Source organism: Oryctolagus cuniculus, chromosome 17, assembly GCF_051225735.1.
Source record: "Oryctolagus cuniculus isolate XC-2025 breed Fujian yellow rabbit chromosome 17, ASM5122573v1, whole genome shotgun sequence".
NCBI classification, from domain to species: Eukaryota; Metazoa; Chordata; class Mammalia; order Lagomorpha; family Leporidae; genus Oryctolagus; species Oryctolagus cuniculus.
In genome coordinates this window covers 69,345,409-69,359,126 of record NC_142883.1, presented here as the reverse complement: position 1 = coordinate 69,359,126, position 13,718 = coordinate 69,345,409, and the positions used below count along the sequence as shown (strand labels likewise).

At 41.6% G+C, this 13,718-nt stretch overlaps 1 protein-coding gene across 1 annotated transcript in view; it reads right to left on the bottom strand.

Annotated features, from left to right (window-relative positions):
- LOC127486378 (uncharacterized) overlaps positions 1 to 13,718 on the bottom strand; it is a 44,384-nt gene that overhangs the window by 9,786 nt on the left and 20,880 nt on the right. Inside the window, exon 2 of the mRNA XM_089317033.1 lies at positions 11,865 to 12,191. Within this exon, the coding sequence (XP_089173159.1) occupies positions 11,865 to 12,191 (327 nt within the window). The remainder of the gene's footprint in view (positions 1 to 11,864; positions 12,192 to 13,718) is intronic.

Here is a 13,718-nt window from a genome sequence, read left to right as displayed (position 1 = left end):
GAGCAAGTGCACACTGACTACTATTGTTCCTTTAACAATTAACACTTTTTTTTTATGATGTCAGTGATCACCCGAGGCTCTTGTTGTGAGCTGCCATGGATATGGAGCCCTTTCATGACCATAGACCCTGTCATTATTTGGACACAGCCATTAGCAAAGAGAATGTTCCCCTCTCCCTTCAGAGAAGAGTGTCTCCTTCTTTGATGACTCTTCCTTTCCTCTGAGGTCTCGCAGAGATCCTCAGTATAGGTTTTTTTTTTTTTTTTCTTTTTCCACAAAGTCTTGTCTTTCCATGCCTGAGATGCTCTTTCAGGCCTCTCAGCCTTTCACTAAAGTTTACACAAAAGAAGTTATTTTGAATTTTCTCTTTTTCTATGATTTCAAAAGTACCATACAGGATTCCATATATGTGTGTACACTAGAAAACTTCTTGTATTTTTAGACCTGAAAGTCTATAGAAAGTATGTAACTTACACTTCATATTTTTGGCCAAAATTGCATTGGAACAACCATACATAATATATATTTAATGTAGTATACTTTTCCAGAATGATTTCAAATAACATCATTCCCTGTATCCATCCCTTCACAAGACCTTGGATTTCACCATTTCACTTCCTTCACCTATGAGACATCAGGACATGCGAGAAGCACACATTGTAAAGCATTTGCCTTCTCAGGTTTTCCTTTTTGACACAGTTATCTTCTGGAAAACCCTGGGGCCTGCTTGTGGAAGAGATAAGATCTAGCCAAGATTCACTACAAAGTACCAATTGAGTGACTGCTCCCTTTCCAACTTCCTGCAAAATCACATACTGAAAAACACCTCCCAGGAAGCAATGCCTCAAGTAGGTGAAGGCCTTTGAGCCATATCAGAAATTTGAATTGAGTTATTTTTAAACAAAATTACTTATTTGAAACACACACACACACACAGAGAGAGAGAGAGAGAGAGAGAGAGAGAGAGAGAATCTTCCTTATCCCACAAACTTCCAACCTAAATTCACCACAAATGTGCTCAGTTTCAGTAGACATGCTTACTGTGGACATGACATGTAGTGGAAGATGGGATCTATGTGTTCCCTTGACAAATACATAGCCTCCATCATTCAGATAGGACAGGGCACTACCTCTCAGCCACATTCACCCAGAACGTATTCTTGGCAACAGGTAACTGGAGTCAGAACAAATGACGATGCCTTGCCCTTCAGTTGGTGGCAGAGATGAGAGGATTCCTGATGTTTCCATTTCATTGTGTCACAACAGGGGATAAGAAAGCAGACCAGGTTTCAAACAGCACCAAGTCTCTTTGCTCTTACTTTCTGTGGTATTTCTTTACTTCCCGTATGTCTTTGGGAGTTTACAAGAATAGCTTCTTATTTAGATTTTAAGTAATCCTCATCAATACTAAAAAATGTGTCCCCACTGCTACACACTATCATTTCCAAATTCTATGAATCATTCAATTTTAATGCTTATATGCTTAATTATTAATTATATTTGTAATTGCCACATACTAATGACAAATTAGCTTAAAAGAATTGAACTCAATAAAATGTAAGTCTCATAACTGATCCATGATATTATTTCTATGTTTTGGAGGCTTTGCAGAGGTTGATTACATGTGCCACTAAAATGCAAATTCATGTCCACTAAACTGGTGAAATCCAGTGCATGTTTTGAAAAATACACATAGTGATAAATTTGGAAAAGCTGTAAAGTACTACAAGTGGTTGTCAAAGAGCTGAAAAACCCACAATGACTCACTATGTCATTAATTTAGTATCTAGTGCTGAGAAAATCAGCAGTATTTGTGAAAATTTTGCTACAATGCATTACATTTATGATTTTCATGATCTACCTTTCCTATGTATAATGTAGTCCTGTGCTAGCTTTGAGTAACCAAACTTTAAAATGTGAAGGTTTTTCAATATTTTATAAAGATTTATTTTTTATTTGAGAAGCAGCTATGGACATAAAGAAGGAGAAGCAGAAAGAAGGGTCTTCTATCCACTGGTTTGCTCCCCAAATGGCCACAATGGCTGGAGCTGGGATGATCCAAAGCCAGGCGATAGGAACATCCTCTAGGTCTGCCACATGGTTGCAGGGGCCCTAGAACTTGGGCCATCTTTCACTGCTTTCTTGGCCATTACCAAGAGCAGAACTGGAAGTGCAGCAGCTGGCACTTGAATTGGCACCCATATGGGATTCTGGTGCTGCAGTTGAAGACCTAACATACTATGCCACAGCATTAACCCAGTGAATGGTTTTGGGAAGACATTCTTCATGTAGCATAGTCTGTAATAATGAAAGGTAAGATTTAGGTTTTATTTTCCACACATCAGTATTTATCTTTTAGCAACTATAAATATTGAATATCATATATATATATATATATATACACATATTTTTGTAGTTGCAGATTCTGTTGTCATTCTTTCCAGTACTCTTTTTAATGGTTTGCTAATTTGCCACCTTATGGTTATTATATTGATGTTACCTATAGGTAGCAATCATTAGGCATTTCCACTGTAGTATGTATTTATATGTGCAAGATTCTTTATTTCTGTGTGTGTGTGCATGCATGCACAACTTTCAATGGAGTTAGTACTGAAAGTAATACTGTAAGAATCCTAACACTCATTTCAAAATCTCTATCCTCCCCAGAGATGGCTGTCTGTGAGTCAGACCATGTAGCCCCTTTAAGTGTTATAGACTGAAATGTGCCACCCTAAAACTCATACCTTTAAGTGCTAACTGCCAATATGACTCTACCTGGAGAAATTGCTTTTGAGCAGATCAACTAATATATATGTGAGGTCCATTGACAGAAAGTCCTCTAGAAAAAAATCAAGCTTGTTATGACTTTGACCTTGTGTCTTCAATCTCCACAACTCTGAAAAGTAAATTTCTCTGATTAAAATCACACTATCTGTGGTATTTTGTTAGCAAACTAATACAGCCTCATTTCTGCAGTCATTTCCTGCAGTCACCTAGAAGGTCCCCACAATTATCAGGAAAACATAGAAATTGAAACTATGACTTCAGTTGGCCAAACATCTAGAAACACAATAAAGATATCAGATAAGTACCCTACTATCCTTCTCAATGACCCAGAAAAAACAAGAATGAGTCAAATCCAAGGGCAGTAAAAAAGTGAATAATAAAGATCAAAGCAGAAATAAATAAGGAAGAATCTTAAGCAATACTAAAAGTAAATAAAATGAAGAGGGACCAGCATTGTGGTATGGCAGGTAAAGCCACCGCCTGTAGTGCAGGCATTCCATATGGGAGCCAGTGCAAGTCCTGGCTGCTCCACTTCTGGTCCCGTTCTCTGCTATGGCCTGGGAAAGCAGTAGAAGATGGCCCAAGTCCTTTAGCCCCTCAACCCATATGCGAGACCTGGAAGAAGCTCCTGGCTTTGGATCAGTGCAGCTCTGGCCATTGAGGCCATTTGGGCAGTGAACCAGTAGATGGAAGACTGCCTCCCTCTCTCTCTCTCTCTCTCTGCCTCTACTTCTCTGTAAGTCTGCCTTTAAAATAAATAAATCAATCCTTAAAAAAATGAAGAGCTGGTTCTTTGAAAAAAATAATTTTTCTAACTAAATTAAGAGAAACAGGAAATGATTCAAATGAATAAAAGTGAAGAAGAAAAGAAATAATATCTATTCAAACAGGAAAGTAAGAATTTAAATTTATATTTCTGTTTGCAGATAACATGGTTCTATATGGGAATAAATCTAAGAACATCATCAAGAGAATTCTGGAACTGATAAATGAATTTAGTAAAATTGACAATACAAAATGAATTCAGTAGCACTTTGGTATATAATAGTGAACTCAGTGGGAAACGAATTTTAAGGACAAACATATTCATAATTGTCACAAGAAAATAAAATACCATGCAATAATTTTAACCCAGGATAAGAAAGCCTTCTACAATAAAACCACAAAACAATGATGAAAAAATTATATATAAAAATTGGAAAGTTTTCTCTTTATCCTAGATGGAAATAATTTGTATGATTGAAGGAGGTAAAGAAACTCTTACTTTTTTCCTAATGAATTTGTTAGATTCTTAACCAGTGCCTGTTAGCCTTGCACAAACTTTTTTAAAAATTCTTTTTATTTTTATTTTTTTTTGACAGGCAGAGTTAGTGAGAGAGAGAGAGACAGAGAGAAAGGTCTTTTTTTCATTGGTTCACCCCACAAGTGGCCACTACGGCTGGTGCATTGCAGCTGGCGCGCTGCACCGATCCAAAGCCAGGAGCCAGGTGCTTCCTCCTGGTCTCCCACGTGGGTGCAGGGCCCAAGGACCTGGGCCATCCACCACTGCACTCCCGGACCACAGCAGAGAGCTGGACTGGAAGAGGAGCCACCAGGACAGAATCCAGTGCCAAACAAGGACTAGAACCCAGGGTGCCAGTGCCTCAGGCAGAGGATTAGCCAAGTGAGCCATGGTGCCAGCCCACAAACTTTTGTATCACACTACTTTCCTTCTGCTGAACTTCTATTTAGTCTCTTCTCTGTGGCTTGCAAAAATAGTATATCTGCTGTATATCAAGGATTTTTTTTATTCCTTATTACATTCCTCCAAGAAATTTTGACCCTCAAAAGATGCAGTCTGTAGTTTTCATGAGCCATGGTTTTCCATGTGAAGTAGTATATAAAGGGCAAGGCATAGAGCAGGAACTGAGCAAAAGTTCACAGTGATTAAAGCAGAGTTGGGGTCAGGGGTTCCCTGAAAAAGATGAAGATGGAGAAGCAGGCAGAAGTGAGATGTGGAAGAGTCATGTGGTTTAGATGAAGAAATGAAAGAGAAATAGGTGACAGCTATTGTGTTTAGTTTTCTGTTTGGGGAATGGACTGAAGTTGAGAGCAAGAATGGGAACCAAAAATTAGATAACTATTGCTATTTTATTTATGTAGGAGACAGCAGATATAAGGAAGGTGGGACCAAGGAGGTAGCAGGTGGAATGAAGAGATTTGAAAAACAGCTAAGGAATACAATCATCCAGTCATAGATAAGTGAACAAAAAAAGGAAAGAATTGATTATTCCCAAATATTTACCTTTTATAGAAAGTTGAATGTTGGTGATATATTCTGAGATAAGGTTTACCAAAGTGGAAGCAAGTTTTACTTTTGTTCATATTGATTTTGAGGAACTCGTGAAGGTCATAGTTGTATATATGAGTTCTATGTTCAGGGGAAATGTAAATTTATTTAATACAACATAAAGTATGAAGTCATGAGGAGTAGACGAGTTTAGCCAAGCACTGCATGTATTTGTAAAGTGTGTAGACAACCACTGCAATGGTAAGCATCTGAGCAATATCAATATTTGATTTTAAGCAGATGAGACTGCAAATGAACTGAAAAGGAGTAATCAGAAGTGCAGAGGAAATTGAAGGAGATGAGATACAGTGTATGCTGAGGGAGTCAGTGTTTGAGGAGGGAGCTAGGAAATGTGTCAGATGATGTCTTCTAAACCCATTCTTCGTTCTGATTAGTTATTTATCCCATTACTATGCTTCATTTTCATAACACAATTTATTCTCAATGAAAGTGTACTTTATGTTTTCTTGTAAGCATGTTGTCATATTAACCCTAAAGAGAAAAAGAGCCTGTATTCTGTGCCTAGAAGAGAGTTTGGCACACAGTAGAATGTTACAAAGTGCACTCCATAAATGAGGAATTAAAAACAAAAATTGCATTTAACCAACACAGTAATCACTAATGACCTTGGGAAGAGCAATATGAGGAATAGTGGAAATAAGACTTCAATAAATTGAATAATAACAGAAAAAAATGGGGTGAATGCTTACAATGACTTTTTTGAGGACTATAAATTGATAGGGAGAGGGGCTGTCATTGTGGCATAGTGAATAAACTGCCACCTGTGAGGCCAGCATCCCATGGGAGTGCCAATTTGACTCTGGGCTACTCCACTTCCAACTCAGCCACCTGCTATTGCACCTGGGAAAGCAGTAGAAGATGGTCCAAGGACTTGTGCCCCTGCCTTTCATGTGGGAAACTCAGATGAAGCTCATGACTTCAGCCTGGCCCAGTCCCAGTTGTTGCAACTCTTTGTGGAGTGTGCTAGAAGATGAGCAATCTCTCTGCCTTTCCCTCTCTATATATAACTCTTTCAAATAAACAAATGAAATATTTAATAAACAAATAAATAAACCAATAAAAAATCCACAATATTATAGCATCTTATTCCAACAATATAAAAAAGAAAATAAATGCTAGAGAGGATGTGGGAAAAGAAAACCCTCATATACTACAGGTAAAAATGTAAATTAGTACAGGTGTTATGAAGAACAGTATGGTCATTACTCAGAAAACAAAAATTAATCTACATGACATAGTTATCTTATTCCTGGCTATACAGTAAAAGGAAATAAGAGTATCAAAGAGTCAGCAATTTTCCTACAGTCACTATAATACAGTTTACAGCAGCCATGATTTAGAACCAGTCTAGCTGTCTATCAATGAGACAGCGGACAAGGGAACATCATTTGGACACAAAAAATAAAATATTTTTATATATTTTAAAACATAAAGATATGATTAAATTAACTTAAATAAGCCAGACACAGAAACACAAATGTCACATGTTCCTTGTCGTATATTGAAGTGACAAAAAAAATGGGTCTGAATTGTAATGAATAGAGGCTGAGAAGGGTGGAGGCTAGGGAGAGAGGGGTATTGGATAATAGGTAGCAAAGCACAGGGAGGCAGAAGTAACTTCTGGTGTTCCATAATACGGTTTGATGACTAGAGTGCACCATATTAGGTACTATGTAAAGAACTGGAGGAGAGGAGCTGGTAGGGTCAAATTATGAAGAGGAAATGGAAAACTAGTTATCTAGCTTAATCAGTTTCTGCCGTGTATATGTGTTCAAATATTGCACTATATCCTATAATAATGTATGACTAGTACACATTAATTAAAATTGCTTAAATGAAACTTTAAAAAGCAAAAGCATTTGTACATACTAATAATGAACTACTAGAAAATGAAATTAGTAAAACACTTCCATGTATAGCAGCATAACAAACCATTGGAAAAAATATCCTCCAGCACTCTCAGTGATTAGTGAAATACACAGCTTCCCACTTTAATTTTCTGATCAATCCTTACATGATTTACAACCAGATTAAACTGGTATTTTGAAAATGCCACTGTGGGGAAACTGGAACTCAGATGGATCCTTATACTGGTGTATTCATTGCTCATACTGCTATCACCATGTTTTGGCTTCTCCTCCTCCCTCCAATCAGACAAGTGGCCTGAATTCACCCCCCTGGTGCCTCAACAAGTAACTCAGTATTTATATATCCCTTGGAAATTTCATATTCCTATAGGCCCTGGCCTGAAGTGCCAGCATCCAATATGAGTGCCGATTCGAGAACCAGCTACTCCACTTCTGATCCAGTTCTCTGCTATGGCCTGGGAAAGCAGTAGAAGATAGCCCAAGTCCTTGGGCTTCTGCACCCATGTGGGAGACTGGGAAGAAGCTCCTGGCTCCTGGCATTGGATCCGCACAGCTCCAGCCATTGCAGCCAGTTGGGGAATGAACCAGCGGATGGAAGACCTCTCTCTCTCTTTCTCTCTGCCTCTCCTTTCTCTGTGTAACTCCGACTTTCAAATAAATAAATAAATCTTTAAAAAAATGAAAAATCTTGTGTCTTTTTTACTTGAGTATCTGAGTTCAATTCCTGGATATGGATATGGCTCCTGAATCCATTTTCCTATTAAAGCAGACTGTGGGAAGCAGTGGTGATTACTTAAGTGATTGGGTTCATGAAACTCACATGGAAAACCAGGATGGAGTTCTCAGCAACCAGCTTTTGCCATGGTCCTCACCATGGCATCTGTGGGCGTTTGGGTAGTAAATTAGTGGGCAGGAATCCTCTAAGTCTCTTCAATAAATAAACAAGAAATGAATTCATCAAAGAAAGAGGTACAGATAAACAAGAAATGAATTCATCAAAGAAAAAGAGTTACAGATTTAGATAACAGGTCACAAAAGGAGTGTAAAGTGCACTGGATTTGCCATTAACATTTTGAAGAAGAGGGAATGTTTTTTATTCCAAGGCCATTTGTATATTTATATCATTCATGGACCATATAAAATTACCAACTGAAAAATTAGCATACTGTAGATCGATTATCCATTCCCACCTCAAGTTGCCTTGGCAGGGCCAGAACAAATGATTACATGGACCTTACAATGGCCCACAGTATGGATATTCCCCACCTCTGATTTAGAGCAGAATGTTAACTAAAGCTCTGACTTTTTTACTTTCCTTATTGGCCCAGTCAGAGCCGATGTCCAATAAAGGTCTCTGGAACCAACTGTAGTTAGAAGAAGCTTCTTTCTATTTCCCTTATTTAACTTTAGATTGTACATTTTCATAGCCACTGATTCCACTTCAAAAGTCTACTTATGGGGGGGCCTACACTGTGGCCTAGAGCATAAAGTCACCACCTGCAGTGCCGGCATCCCATACGGGTGCTGGCTTGAGACCTAGCTGCTCCACTTCCAATCCAGCTCTCCACTATGACCTGCAAAAGCAGTAGAAGATGGCCCAAGTCCTTGGACCCCTGTAACCACATGGGAGACCCAGAAGAAGCTCCTGGATCCTGGCTTTGGATTGGTGCAGCTCCAGCCATTGTGGCCAACTGGGGAGTGAACAAGCAAGTGAAAGATTTCTCTCTCTCTCTGCCTCTCCTTCTCTCTCTGTATAACTCTAACTTTCATATAAATAAATATATCTTTAAAAAAAGTCTACGGATGGGCTAGCATTGTGGCACACTGGGTTAAGGTACCGCCAGCAATGCCAGCATCCCATATAAGTACCAGTTCAAATCTCAGCTGCTCCACTTCCAATCCAGTTCTCTATTAATATTCCTGAGAAAGGCAGCAGAAGATGGCCCTACCCTGGCCACTGCAGTCATTTGGGGGGTGAAACAGACCTCGCTCTCCCTCTCTTTCTATCACTCTGTCATTCAAACACACAAAGTAAATGTTTTTTTAAAAAGTATTTTAAATGAGAAATGGGAGAAAGTTTATTTATCAAAGCAATGATAACATACAATAAATACTAGGGCTCATTAACTTCAAAAATATACACTAAATAGAAATTTAATGAAACCCAAATTATAACCAACAGCCATCATCTAGTACAAATTAAAATCTTTATATTGAGAGTCATATCAGAAAAAAAAAAATTATCCTCCCCTTTGAAAAAAGCCACCTGGGGCTGGCATAGTGAGTTAAGCAGCCTCCTGCAGTCCTGGCATCCCATATGGGTGCTGGTTCAAGACCAAGCTGCTCCATTTCCAATCCAGCTCCCTGCTAATGCACCTGGGAAAGCAAGTGCTTGAGCCAAGTGCTTGAGCCCCTGTACCCAACTAAGAGACTAGGAAGAAGCTCCTACCTCCTGACTCCTGGCTTCAGCCTGGCCCAATCCCAACTGTTGCAGCCATTTGGAGAGTGAACCAATGGATGGAAGACATCTCTCTCTCTCTCCCTCTCTCTCTCTCTCTGTAACTCTGCCTTTGAAGTAAATAAAACAAATCTTAAAAACAAAAAACCTATACAATGGAGTATTTTGGATACTCCCTCACACAGAAAAACCTTTGATAAACTGTATATGAATCCTCCTGGCTTAATGCAATTCAGAGAGGACTTCCTTCTCCTAACATGTGGCAGACATCAATGACTGCCATAAATGGTTAGATGAATGGACATCACCAGACTGCTTCCTCACATGGCACCTTTCCTTAAAGACATCACTGCCACATTCCCAGCTTATGTATCTCATGTGAAACATATCTCCTACACATTTTAAATAACATGCCAGAAACTTATAGCAGTGCAAGGAATGATGTGCCAAGGACAGCCAGTTAGCCTGACAAGTCTACGAGTCCTGCTCTTGGCTGCCCCCAAGTCATATTAATGGGCACACAACATGGTTGCTCAGAAAGTGCTCTTCCAGTTGTTTCATGAGTGTGAAGCAGCTCTTCCCAGCAGAAACACAAACTGCTCGTCCATTCACAAGCTCTGTGATAGGAAGTGCACAGGAGAAAAGGGCACAAACACCACACTAGGGTTGAGAGGAGAAAACCTGTCACACTAACACCCTCGATCCAGGATTCAGTTTCTATTTTGACTTCCTAGATGACCTCATTATGTTAATGAGATTCATAAATTAGTAATAGGTGACAACACCACTCTAACAGAACACACGAGTCACTTACACAGTTATTCTTGTGAAAACTTCATTATACTCACAGTCAGTCAGCAACAGTTTTCAAGGCCACATCTACTCCACTATGTGGGCGGCTGTGTCGGGGGATGGGACACTTTTTCTTTTCCCTCTTCTTTCTTACCCCTCCTCACACTGACAACTTGTATAGAGGCTGGCACAGACAAGTCATTATGAAAATCTAATATCCTCCCATGTCAAAATGTCATGGACTTAAACACAGAACCTAAAATAAGAAAAGTAACTGGACTTCTTAATTAAAACAGTATGGTCTGTAAGATAATCAGCTTGAGGTATAGTGGGCTAAGCCTTTGCCCATGGCACCAGCATTCCATATGGGCACCAGTTCTAGTCCCAGCTGCTCCTCTTTCAATCCAGCTTAGAGGAAGATAGCCCAAGTGCTTGGGTCCCTGCACCCACGTGGGAGATCTAGAGGGAGCTCCTATCTCCTAGCTTCAGCTCAGCTCAGCTCTGGCTGTTGTGGCCATTTGGGGAGTAAACCAGAGGATAGAAGACCTCTCTGTCTCTCCCCCTCTCTCTCTCTGTCTGCAACTCTGCTTCTCAAGTAAAATAAATAAATCTTTAAATAGCTTGGTGGAGCATTGGGTGACTATAAGGAACTGGGCAGAGAAAAAGTGTTACTTTTCTGTATGTATGTTTTTAGAGTTCTCTACTTTATGCAAACCCAGATTAAAATAGCTCCAGTTATTGACCCACACAGTAGACTTGCATTAACTTCAGTTCACTTCTCACTTTGCAAAGAGATCAGTGGCAGGTTATAAGAGTTGACATCTTTGCTAACAGAAGAGAGAAGGGTGAAGATAGAAACTGAAAAGCAGCCAAATAAATAAATCATCAGTTAGGTTTCCATGCCACAAACTCGCAAACTCCAAATTGAAAAAGTCTATTAAGTAAACACGGAAGAGACATCAAACCACAAAGCTACGGCATCCCCACCATGCTGCACCACCTAGAACAAGTCAGCCGATTAGGCAGGACTCCAGCTGTCAGGTGTGTCAGCGGTCAGGTTGGCCCCCCCTCCCGGGCCAATGAGGTGCAGGGTGGAGACCAAGCAGATTCTACTCTGAGCCTTGTTCCCCCATCCCCTGCCGCCCTTTGGCTCTTGTCTGAAGCCACCAAGCCCAGCCCTGCAGGGACAACCGCGGGAAACAGCGGGAAGCCTAGCCAGATGGAATTCTGCGACCCACCCTCCCTGTGAGTCAGGCTTATTGAAATATAGAGAATGAGAGGTTCACTGCCTTCCTTGGCTGTCCCTCTGCTTGCCTTGCTTGTAAAGCTCGCCCAACCCGTGCCCCCTCTCTAGTAACCACTACATAAGGCACATTAAGGAAAGTTTGAGCAAGGTAGTGCGCGGGACTGGTCGGGCGCTGGGAGGCGGGGAAGCGGCGGCGGGGGTGGGGGTGGGGCAACAGCACGGGTCCCAGCCCCTACCGCACCCAGGGGAGCCTCCAGGATCCCTGGGAAGCAAGCAAACAGCGTCTGGGATCCGCCGGCCGCCCTCGCATCCACCCCTCTCCCACAGATGCATCCGTGCCCCCTCTCTGTTCCCCATACTTACCATGAAAAGTTCCAGGCGCACGTCCCCTTTCTTCAGGACAGACAGGGAGCAGAGCAGGGAGTGTGGGGCGGGAAAAGTCCCTGGCACGTGTGACCTACAGGCGGTAGATCCTGAGGCGGAGTAGCAGAGGGTGACAGGCTGCAGGCTGCCTGGGATTGTACTGCCAGAGCAAGAGACCCCGCGAATGCAAGAGAAAGCAGCGAAGCCGCTCAGTGAGTGACCTTCCTCAGAGCAACTGTGGGCAGTGACGCGCAGGCGCACACGCCTTCTCCCGCATTCACCCGCACAGGCATTTGGAGCACGGAATACGTAAGGACACCGGGGACTCTGGGAAATGGAGTCCAGGATAGGGCATTCCTAGAGACTTCAATATGGAGTGGAGACAGACTGGAAACCAAAGGGCATTTGTTTCTGTTTACATCCCTCCTTCCCTTCCTTCCAATCCCAAAATCTCAAATCGGTGTTTTTCTCTTCCTGAACCAATATCTTAAGAGTGATGCCGACTGCTGCTAATTGATCCCCAAATCCTGGCTCCTTCATAAACTCTTGTCTTTTCCCAGAAAAATCTGACTTGCTGCTCTCTTCCTGGAAAGATTCTCTCAAATCATAAACGACTACAAATGCAACATAACTTTTATCGGAGGTGTAGAGGGCATGGTTTAACATCCAGATTTAAGGAAACAACTTTTATTTGCGTTGTATTGATGTTTAAAATTCTTTTTAAGTCATTTGACATCATCCTTTAATTCATGAAGTACAGAAACGAACAGGGGAACTGGATACAGAACCAACATTGCTGAGTATCTTCTAGGAACCAGATTAAGAGACTAAATGCCTTACGTCATATCATTTACACCTTAGATTCTGTCCTGGTTGCTCCTCTTCCAGTCCAGCTCTCTGCTATGGCCCAGGAAGGTAGTGGAGGATGCCCCAAGTGCTTGGGCCCTGCGTCCGCATAGCAGACCAGGAGGAAGCACCTTGCTCCTGGCTTCGGATTGGTGCAGCACGCCAGCTGTAGCAGCCATTTGGGGGGTGAACCAATGGAAGGAAGACCTTTCTCTCTGTCTCTCTCTCACACTAACTAACTCTGCCTGTCCAAAAAAAAAAAAAGCATCATATACAGGGTGGCGCTGTGGCACAGCGGGTGGGGATGCTGCCTGCAGTGCTGGCATCCCATATTGGGCACCAGTTCAAGTCCCAGCTGCCCTATTTCCAATACAACTCCCTGATATGGCCTGGAAAAGCAGTGGAGGATGGCCCAAGTCCTTGGGCCCCTGCACCTGTGTGGGAAACCTGGAGGAAGCTCCTGGCTCCTGGATTTGGATTGGTGCATCTCTGGCTGTTGAGGCCAATTCGGGAGTGAACCAGTGGATGGAAGACCTCTCTCTATCTGCCTTTCCTTCTCTCTCTGTGTAACCCTGACTTTCAAATAAATAAATAAATCTTTTAAAAAAGCAATCATGTAAATAGGACTAAGTATTTGTTAATAACAATAGATAGAATTAAAAAGGAGGGGCCAGCGCCATGGCCCAGTAGGTTAAGCTTCCGCCTGCGGTGCCAGCATCCCATATGGGTTCCAGGTTCTAGTCCTGGTTGCTCCTCTTCCAGTCCAGCTCTCTGCTGTTGCCCAGGAAGACAGTGGAGGATGGCCCAAGTGCTTGGACCCCTGCACCTGCATGGAAGACCAGGAAGAAGCACCTGGCTCCTGGCTTCGGACTGGTGCAGTGCCAGCCCTGGCAGCCATTTGGGGAGTGGACCAATGGAAGGAAGACCTTTCTCTCTGTCTCTCTCACTGTCTATGACTCTACCTGTCATATATATATATATATGTGTGTATATATATATATATATATA